The sequence below is a fragment of the Microtus ochrogaster genome, chromosome 8 (genome assembly GCF_000317375.1).
Source record: "Microtus ochrogaster isolate Prairie Vole_2 chromosome 8, MicOch1.0, whole genome shotgun sequence".
NCBI lineage: Eukaryota > Metazoa > Chordata > Mammalia > Rodentia > Cricetidae > Microtus > Microtus ochrogaster.
In genome coordinates this window covers 67,058,705-67,069,699 of record NC_022015.1, presented here as the reverse complement: position 1 = coordinate 67,069,699, position 10,995 = coordinate 67,058,705, and the positions used below count along the sequence as shown (strand labels likewise).

General features: G+C 36.6%; 1 protein-coding gene across 1 annotated transcript in view; it reads right to left on the bottom strand.

Moving 5' to 3' along the window:
- Positions 1–10,995, bottom strand: part of Hells (helicase, lymphoid specific) — a 26,186-nt gene that overhangs the window by 1,982 nt on the left and 13,209 nt on the right. Inside the window, exons 9-17 of the mRNA XM_026781447.1 lie at positions 10,175–10,336; positions 9,379–9,518; positions 9,161–9,299; positions 7,999–8,082; positions 7,799–7,918; positions 5,856–5,972; positions 4,627–4,786; positions 2,230–2,326; positions 1,471–1,547 (exon numbers count right to left, since the gene is read on the bottom strand). Coding sequence (XP_026637248.1) covers positions 1,471–1,547; positions 2,230–2,326; positions 4,627–4,786; positions 5,856–5,972; positions 7,799–7,918; positions 7,999–8,082; positions 9,161–9,299; positions 9,379–9,518; positions 10,175–10,336 — 1,096 coding nt within the window. The remainder of the gene's footprint in view (positions 1–1,470; positions 1,548–2,229; positions 2,327–4,626; positions 4,787–5,855; positions 5,973–7,798; positions 7,919–7,998; positions 8,083–9,160; positions 9,300–9,378; positions 9,519–10,174; positions 10,337–10,995) is intronic.

Below are 10,995 nucleotides of genomic sequence, written 5' to 3'. Positions count from 1 at the left end.
AAAAAAAAAGGAAAGAAAGAAAGAAAAGAAACAAAGAAAAACTATGGTGGTGTATTATTTGTGTTTTAGTAAATAAAGCTTGCCTGAAGATCAGAATGCAAAGTAGCCACACTAGTCAGGCATACAGACCACGCAGTGGTGGCACACCCCTTTAATCCCAGCAGCCACACTAGTTAGTCACAGAGGCTGGGTGGTGGTGGACACACTTAATCCCAGCACTAGAGAGGTATATAAAATGGAGGTGACAGAGCTCACGCTCAGTCACAGTCTCAGTCTGAGTATTCATGTAGGTAGAATGACCCATTTCAATCTGTGGCTGAGATAAGAGCCACTTTGCTTTTCTGATCTTTAGCTTGAATTCCAATATCTGTCTCTGGGCTTTTATTATTCAAGCTACAAAAGCCTTTCAGGCTAGAGAAATGGCTCAATGGTTAAGTATGTTCTTCCAGGACCCTGGCTCAATTCCCAACACTCACATGGTGGCTCACAACTGCCTGTAAATCCAGTTCCAGGGAATCCAAGACCCTTTTCTGCCCTTTGTGGATACCAAGCATGCAAGTAGTGCACAGAAACACACATAGGAAAAATATATATACAAGTAAAATAAAATATTTAAAGATCTTTATTGTGAGGGGACAGATCAGTTTAATATGTAGAAGTACTCATGGTTATAATTTCAAGACAGATGTTTGATTTTTAAGTCTTTAACAAAAGAGAAACAGCAAGGAACAGGACTTACTAAATGTTAATGTGGGAAATCTGAACAGAGACAGAGAGAATACACAGAGTTGAAGGAGACTGCACATATGTGTTGCTTTTATTGGTTAATGAATAAACTGCTTTGGACCTATAGGAGGGCAGAATAGAGGTAGGTGGGGGAAAACTAAACTGAATGCTGGGAGAAAGAAGGCGGGGTCAAGAGATGTCATGTAGCTGCCACTGGAAGCAGGCAAGCCTGAACCTTTCTGGTAAGCCACAGCCACATGGCAATACACAGATTAATAGAAATAGGTTAAATTAAGATGTAAGAGCTAATAGAACAAGAAGCTAGAGCTAATAAGCCCAGCAGTGATTTAATTAATACAATTTCTGTGTGCTTACTTTGGGAGTCTGGGCAGCCAGGAACAAACAAGTGGCCTCCCTACAACAGAAGAGGTCATGTAGTTGCCCAAGGAGTAACATGCTGTACTGGTAAACCACAGCCTCATAGCAATACACAGATTAATAGAAAAGGGTTAATTTAAGATGTAAGAGCTAGCTAGGAATACGCCTGAGCCATTGGCCAAACAGTGTTGTAAATAATGTAGTTTCTGTGTGATTTTTTTGGGACTGGGAAGCTGGGAAATGAAAGCACAGTCTCTGTCTATAAAATGTTGTGAACAATTATGGCTGAATGTACTACACAAAGGCTTCATTACACTATTTTCTGTATGTTTTAAAGTTTTCATTACGAAAAAGACCAATACTCACCTATGAGATCACTTCGATCTAATAACAATTCTAGGTCTTCATCACTAATGACCTTCTCTCTTGATCCTTTTACTTCCCTATAAAAACAAGATCCAAATATTATCAGACTATACTCAGAACTATGCATTACATTTTTCTAAATTAAGAAATGCTGGAGGAGCTGGAGAAATGGGTCAGAGGTTAAGAGTACTGACTGATCTTCCAGAGGTCCTAAGTTCAATTCCCAACAACCACATGGTGGCTCACATCATACATGCAAGTAGAAAGAACACTTATCTACATGATATATAAATAAATCTTAAAAAGGGTAAGGGTGGAACAAGAAATGTTGCAGATTAGACAGGTAACTCAGGGGTTAAGAGTACTGATTGGTCTTCCAGAGGACCTGTGTACCATTCACAGCACGCACCATGTAGCTAATAACTATCAACATTTAACTCTAGTTCCAGGGAATCCAATGCCCTCTTCTTGCTTCTGTAGGCACCAGGTATGCACATACTGTAGATATACATTCAAGAAAAACATCTCTATAGATTAAATAAAAAGTTAAAAAATCTTGGGCCAACACAATGACTTAGTGGTGAAGGTGCTTGCCACCAAACCTGATGACCTAAGCTTAATCCCCAAGACCCACATTGCTGAAGAGAACCAAGTTGTGCTTTGACTTCCACACAGGCCCACTGGCAAAAGAATTCTCTCTCTCTCTCTCCTTCCCTATACACCTAGCTATATATATCATAAAATTTAGAGAAAACTTACCTTTCATAATCTCTAGATTTTAATAATTCCATTAATTCCTTAGGATCTAAGAAATTCTTAGATTGACTTAATCCAGACTGACCACCTTTGAAATGATCTGGAAAGGGAAATAAAATCAAAACAAACAAATCAACAAATTCATACTATAAATTTCTTTGAAAGCTACAATCTATTACAAACCAGGAACGAGGCTTACAATTTGAAAGAAAATTTAACATTTATGAATTATGTTTTGTGACATTTCATTCACGGGCCGATAACTTCCAAAAGATTTTTTTTTCAGACTGTCATAAAAGAACAACAATGGAAAACCCCTTAGTTCTTGCTGGAAGTATAAATTTTTCTGGAAACTTAAAAAAGGTTTGATATTTACAAACAGATAAACACAGCCCCTCTATAAAAACATATAAACAATGATTCAAACAGCTTATTCATAATAAACACAATCTGAGAGTATTTCAAATGTCCATCAACAACTACTGAGTTAAATAAAATTGCTCTAATATATAACATATAGATGAATCTCAAAATATAACAAAAAAAGAAAAACAGCACAGCTAAACAGTGGAAAACTATTTATTTTGTCACACTGTGACCAAAACCAAAACAGTGTGTCAAAGAAGCACAGGGAATGACTGAAAAGGATACAATGACTTTCTGGAGTTGTATGTTTGTCACAATCATTAAATTACACACTTAACATCTATGTATTTTATCATATGTATGTACTGCATTTCAATAAGTGTATATTTACATTCCTTAATATTTTAAAATTAGTATCTTCAAATACTGCAAACAGACTTAAGAATACATAATCATAGATATAATTTATGTAAACTAAAACTAGGTTCAACATTTAATAATTATAATTTTATCAGATTTCTTAACACAGGTTAAAAATTTTTGAAAGACAAGGCTCATTTTACTCACTCTGAAATTTTTAACTACAACCTAAATTTTCTACCAAGTCAAATTAAATTTATCTCAAATCTAACCTGCTTTTCCATCAAAACCAGGTATGAGGGCCAACAAGTTTGATGATCTGAATTAAATGCCTGAAACCCATGTAAAGGCAGGACAGAAACAATTCTAAAATTATCCTCTGACTATTATACTTGTGAGTGCATACACCCATATACATACAACTATACATAAACACAAAATAATAAAGACTATGAAGTTAAAAAATAGCAATGAGCCAGTATGTGCAGGCAGAAAACTATTACAAAAAATTGAAATCCTAAGCTCAATTTTTCCTTAGGTAGCCACTGTACTACTTAATAAAATTTTATGTTACATGAGTAAAAATAGAACTATCCTTGGGCAGACAGTGGTGGTACACACCTTTAATCCTTCCTAGCACTTGAGAGGCAGAGGCAGGTAGATCTCTTAGTTTAAGCCTGGTACATATAAGTGAATTCCACCACAGTCAGTCAGGGATACACAGAGAAACACTGTCTTTTTTTTTTTTTTTTTTGGTTTTTCGAGACAGGGTTTCTCTGTGGCTTTGGAGCCTGTCCTGGAACTCGCTCTGTAGACCAGGCTGGTCTCGAACTCACAGAGATCCGCCTGCCTCTGCCTCCCGAGTGCTGGGATTAAAGGCGTGCGCCACCATCACCCGGCAGAAACACTGTCTTGAAACACTCCAAAAAAAAAAAAAAAAAAAAAAAAAAAAAAAAAGATATCCCTAGAAACCTTGGGGAAATAAGGCATGAAGCTCCTCACTCATTTTCCCCTTCCAAAGAATCTATGCTACATTAAATGGAATTTGATATTACTATTATGAAATACCATTGGCATCTAATAATCATTGTCTTGAAAGGTCTTAAGTTTTAAAGGTTTTGGTAAACAAGTATTTTACCAGAAATATGCAAAGCATTATGTTAAGTTTTATATGACAGATTTGGGGACATTATATCAATGAACTCCCAAAGGTTCATTATTCTTGACCCTTTCCCTTAATAGTTATCTAATCCCTGAGTCTCTGTCTATGAACAGCAACTCAATGTATGCTGTCAGCAGCTTCAAATCCCCTATGTCACATTTAAATCCTGTGTCATCAAGCTGTATTAATTTTCTTTAGAAAGTAACAAAAATGGAAATTCTTAACACAAAAAAACATCACTTACATGTAATGTTACCTGTAATAGCACTTAGAGGGCTGGAGAGATGGCTCACGTTTAGAGCACTGTCTACTTTTACAGGGGACCTGGTTTCAGTTCCCAGCACCTACATAGAGGCTCACAACCATCTGTACCTTCAGGTTCAGGTGAGTCAACACCCTTGTCTGGTATCCCTAAGCATTAAGCTTGCACATGGGGGACAGACATACATGCAGGCAATATACATATACACAAAAGTAATAAAATTATTATAAACAAGTTAAAAATCATTTACTTTTATGGATGATAAGCTTCTCCAGTTTTCTCTTAGCAGCTGCTCTTTCCACAATTTTCTGATCAATAGTATTTGCAGTTACAAGGCGATATACAACAACTGGCTTTGTCTGACCAATCCTATGACATCTATCTTGGGCCTGGAGATCAGACTGGGGATTCTTAAAGTTGAAAAGAAAGGTACAGTTAGCAGAATCATGTTAAAATTAACTTAAACTTGTGGGGCCAGCACTATGGGAGCAGAGGCAGGTGGATCTCTGAGTTCAAGGCCAGCCTGAGTGAGTTCCAGGACAGCCAGAGATACAGAGGATTTGTCTTAAAAAAACTTAAAAAATAAAAACGTAAACTTATGAAATCTTGGTAAAACAGTCAAGTACATGATAAGAAACTTTGATTTTTAGATGCACTTTAAATTCCAGAATGACTGCATCAGTTACCACTCATAGTACAAATTCCTATGTAAATGCTCCCACAGGTTACAGAGAGATGGCTCAATGGGGAAAACCTAACCACCTCAGTTTAATCCTCAGGTATAGTGGGATAGTATTTGTGTTTAAATAAATAAAGCTTGCCTGAAATCAGAAAGCAAAGCGGCCACAAGTCAGCCTTACAGGCCAGGGAGTGGTGGTGCATTCTTTTAATCGCAGGACTTGGTAGGCAGAGCCAGAAGGATCTCTGTGAATTCAAGGTCACCCTGGACTACTAAAGATTGAATCTGTCTAAAAGAGAAGCAGAGCTCAGTATGTTGAACCTCAATATCTGTCTCTGGGACTTTATTATTCAGGCTACAGGATTCACATGGTGAACTAACTCCTATGTCATCCTCTGATAGCTACTTGTCTTTCTCTCTCTTACTTACTGACTTACACACACACACACTAAATGTGTTTCAAAAAAAAATTTTTTTAAAGACTTATTTATTATGTATACAGTGTTCTGTCTGTCTGTATGCTTACTGGGAAGAAGAGGACCCCAGATCGCATTACAGATGTGGTTACTGGGAGTTGAACTCAGGACCTCTGGAAGAGCAGTCAGTGCTCTTAACCTCTGAGCCATCTCTCCAGCCCTCAAAATTATTTAATACTCTGAAAGTATCTTATTTTTATAGGCAGAAAACTTGATGAAAAATTCCTACCTGCAAATAAGCATTTAAATACAATTGTAATATATGTAATAAAGGATAAAAACTTCAGAACAGAAATATAGTCAGCATATTGCTATACTTCTTACCCAATCACTGTCATAAATGATAACCGTATCCGCCGCTGTCAAATTAATGCCTAAACCACCAGCTCGTGTACTCACTAAGAAAAGAAAAACATCTGGATCCATGTTGAAACTATATATCTAAAAGCAAAAGGAACATAAACATAAGCCATTAAAATAAAATAAAAAACTTTAAAACTGACTGGGGTGGAAAGCATTAATTTTAAATACCATTGTCTTTTTCAACAAAACTAGGAAACAATTATAATAGCTAACAAAACCTCTGCATGTATAAACTTTACTTTTCAAGTATTTATACTATGCATGATATTTTTATTTTGTTAAAGCTATATGTCATACTCAGTAACAAAAGTAAAAACAGTGAAAAAGATGGCTCAGCCAGGAAAGTACCTGCAAGATAATTTGAGTTCAGATCCCTGGCACCTATGAAAATGTCACTAACGACAGAGCTGATGAAAGAAACTTAAATGGCAGAGACAGGCTGATCCCTATAGCTCACCAGCCTGAGAGCCTAGCTAATTAATGAGCTCTATGCTCAATTGTTGTCTTGGTGCATGCACATGTGCAAACCCACACAACCAGCATATACATAAAACAACACAAACACACAAATAATGGAAACAGTATAAGAAATGAGATGGATAGAAAGGTTGCTTCACTAGAAGGAGCACACTTTCTGGGTTTATGGTAATTTTTATCTCATTAGTGGTATGGAAAAAATTTTGTTCATGTCACTCAAAACCAACATTACATACTTTGCTTCATGTTAAGTAACTCTTATCCTAAACCATGTAAAAGTCAACGAAGAATATATAATTTAAACGCACAAGGACAGATAGATAATCATGCACGGTGGTTCACACTTATAATTACAGCAGTCGGAAGGCTAAGGCTAAGTGCTCCAATATGAGCCACACTCTAGTTCAAAGCTGGCCAGGACCAAACACTGCAATTATGTCACACAAAACATTGCCCAGCAAAAAGGCTGCAGGGTAAAAGGCTCTTGTCTCCAAACTTGACAACAAGAGGTCAATCCCTGTTACCCACATGACAGAAAACACAAAGAAATGCTTTAAAAATAGAAGTTGGAGATACTGTAGTGAGTAAGAATGCTTATTTCTCTCCCAATGGCTGGGATTCAGGTCCCGGAGCTTATATAACCTCTTCTAGGATTCACAGGCACCAAATCTTAAAAAAAAAAAAAAAAAACAAACCTAGCCAGGCATTACCGGCTCATGCCTCATGCCTTTAATCTAAGCACTCGGGTGCCCAAGGCAGGTGACTCTGAGTTTGAGGCCAGTCTGGTATACAAAGAGTTTCAGGATAGCCAGAGCTACACATAGAAACCCTGTTTCAAGGCCGGGCGGTGGTGGCGCACGCCTTTAATCCCAGCACTTGGGAGGCAGAGGCAGGCGGATCTCTGTGAGTTCGAGACCAGCCTGGTCTACAAGAGCTAGTTCCAGGACAGGCTCCAAAACCACAGAGAAACCCTGTTTCAAAAAAAAAAAAAAAAAAAAAAAAAAAGAAACCCTGTTTCAAAAACAAACAAGCGACAGCAACAAAAATAAGGGAATGCTGAATGGATGCAATGGACTGATGTATCTCAGGTGATGAAAAGGAGCAATGGTTAATGGCAGGTTCTAGATGGAATAACAGTAGTCAGCTAAGTCCTTCTAACTGCCACACACTTGAAATTTTCATGCTAAAAGTTGAAAAATGGGATAAAAATCATAAAGCAATGCCTTATTATCTACAGTAGTGCTTAAGTAGGATATTATTATATCTAAGACTGTGCCAGAAGATTACATGTATATGAGACTCAAAACTAAGATCTGTTAGTACTAAATGAAAATGCTTGTCTTTGATCCTATCACAGGGATTTTAGTCATATTAATTCAAAGATGACGACAGAAGTTACAAAGATAACTTCATGTGTATGGACTTACATTTTTTTCTCTTTCTGAATAAGACATGGACCCATCAAGTCTGCTAAATGTGAAGTTTCTAAGATGACAATAATCCATCAAGATGTCCAACATGCTTGTCATTTGTGAAAAAATCAGCACCTGAAATTTAAATACATCTTAATGTCTATACTGACTCATGAAAAACTAAATGGTTAAAATTCTTATCAGAAATACCCAACCTTGTGACCTCTTTTTTTAAGTTCTGGCAGCATTCGATCCAAAATTAAGAACTTCCCAGAATTTGTTACCAATTCTTCATCAATCTTAAAAGTAGATAAGAAAAAGGAAGAAAATTATTACTATAATAACCAATCATTTGCCATTTTAATAGTTCACTTCTTTCTTGAGACATGGTCGCCTTGACTAGCCTGACTCTCAGAAATTCACATGCCTCTCTCTCAAGTGGTAGGTGAATTGGGATTAAAGGCATGTGCTATATAACACCCAGGGGCCTTAATAGTTCAATTTTAATGACAAGTGACTATTTGGTCTTTTTAAACTGAAAGTTACTTTCCAAGGAAAAAAAAAAAAAGACTCTAAAGGAGGAAAATAAATAATAACTGACTAAATTATTAAAGTCTAATTGTGAACTTATCAATGAAATATAACACTTAGTATAGCCAGGTATGGTGGCACATGTCTGTAATCCAAGCACTTAGGGGACAGAAGCAGGAGGATAGAAATACAAGGTTAGGCTCAATTATATAGAAGAAGGCTTGAGGCCAGTCTCAGTTAAAAAATAAAAATTGGAAAGAAATCCCAACAAGCCAGCCCTTCAATGTTACACACAAAGCTGTCCTGACTTTCCATAGGTGTGCTGTGGTATACACACAACACACATATACACGCTAATGGTAATAAATAATTTTTAAAGGAAATACTTTGTAGCTAGAGATCTCCCTTAGCAATTAAAAGAATATTTACTACTCTTCCAGTTCCCAGCACTTTCCAGGCTGTTCATAACCACCTATAATTCCAGTTTCAGAGGTTCCGATCCCTTCTGGCCTCCTCAGGCACATGTGCACAAAGGCACCCACAAACACACAGGCATACACATATAACTACAATATAAACATAAGCCAGGCAAGATGGTACATGCCTTGAATCCCAGCACAGGCAAGCAAATACGGACAACATAAATCTCTTGTGCATTTTAGGCCAGTCTATACTAGTACAGAGCGAGTTCCCTGGCTACAAAGTTAAAACCCTATCTCAAAAAAGGCAAAAAAAAAAAAAATCAATAAATTAATGAAACAAAACAGCATAGTATTTAATCAAAAAATGTTTTGCTTCAATATAAAAATACAGAAAATAAAAACTAAATTATTAACAGATATTTACCTTAAACTCTTGTGTGACTGGGTCTATAGGGTATTCAATCATATATGGATGATTGCAGCACTTACGAAGCAGCATCATTATATTCTGCAGCTTCAGATTAACTTCAGATTCTATAGGGATATTAACAGCCACAATACTCCTACCAAAAACACAGCATATAAGTATCACAAAGGAAAAAAATACAATTTAAATACCTAAATTTGTCTTTAAACACTTACCTTTCTCTGTTTACATCTGGCTGTATCTGACTTATTAATTTTTCTAATTCACTAGGAAATTCATCTGTTTCCCTGTAATTTATTAATTTTCTACTTCGCCGTTTTGGTCTTCCAGTAGGACTTAGCTCAATTGTTTCCTTCTAAAGAGAATACATAAAAAGCCACCTGTTTAAAAACTGCTGAAGCTCTAAATATGAATAAAGTATGTTTTTATGTATACCTGATAATCATACACCCCATTGCAACTTTTACTACGGTATATGTTCTATGGAAATTTCAAATACTCTCAAATCCTCTTGGTTACTGACACCTTTTTAGAAAAGGAAAAACAGTTGAAGGGAGTTCGCCTAGTCAATAAGCCTTTAGAAAAGTGATTCTCAAAGATCCTGTGGTTGCAAAATGAACTCTAAGAGTGGGGGTTGGTAGGATATAGGAGGATAATTGTGGTCAATGTACATGATATACTTGAATGAAAATGTCCTTATAAAACCCATTACTACATATAATAAATGTCTCTCCAAGAACATTCTCTAGATGATTAGTCTGACTTTTTGTCATCAAACCCACGCTACTGCACATTTAGATATGCACATTTTGAACAAGTACTTCCAATGATCACAAAACAAACAAAACAGATGATCACTTGAAGTGTAGGAGGACTGTAGATAACATAAAGTACCTTCTACTTTGAGCCTATTGACCCACAAAGTCCTGAAAATAGGTGAGGAGACAAAAAACTGATATCAGTCATGAAATTAAGTCACCTCATTTACAGTTACTTCAAAACAACTATTACCTCACAAGATCCAAACATGTTTGCAATTGTGCGGTTCACAATAGCTTTATAGAAGATCTCTTGTTTGTTAGAAAGTGGCGCGTAAACAACTACTTCTCGCTTAGGAGGGACTTCAAGAGCAACATCAGACTTCAGTCTTCTCAGCAGAAATGGAGTTAAAATCTAAAATTTAAATATAAACAAATAAGTGAGCATTAATTATTGTTGTTCCCCACACCAGAACACTGAGCCAATATAAACCCTTTCTTTCTCTTGAATATCTCCTTGAGATTTCCTCTTCCTAAAGTATCTCCCTGAGATTTCCCCATAAACACATATAAACTTATAAAACTTATAAACACATATATACTCAAAGACACCATTACAAGCTTACATAAATAGTTGACTATGGTTGCTCATGCCTTAAATCTAGCACTCCAGTGGCAGAAGCAGGAAGATTATGAGTCAGAGGCCAACCTGATCTACAGAAAAACCTTGTCTCAGGGAGGAGAAAAAAAAGTTTACACAAGGGGGCTGGAGAGATGGCTCAGAGGGTAAGAGCACTGGCTACTCTTCCAGAGGTCCTGAGTTCAATTCCCAGCAACCACATGGGGGCTCACAGCCATCTGTAATGAGACCTGGTGTGTTCCTTGCCAGCAGTACATTGTATGCTTAATAAATAAATAAATCTTAAAAAAAAAAAAGTTTACACAAATATATGTAGAGAAAAAATAATTGCAACATATATGCCAGGGGCTGGAGAGATGGCTCAGTGGTTAAGAGCATTGCCTGCTCTTCCAAAGGTCCTGAGTTCAATTCCCAGCAACCACATGGTGGCTCAC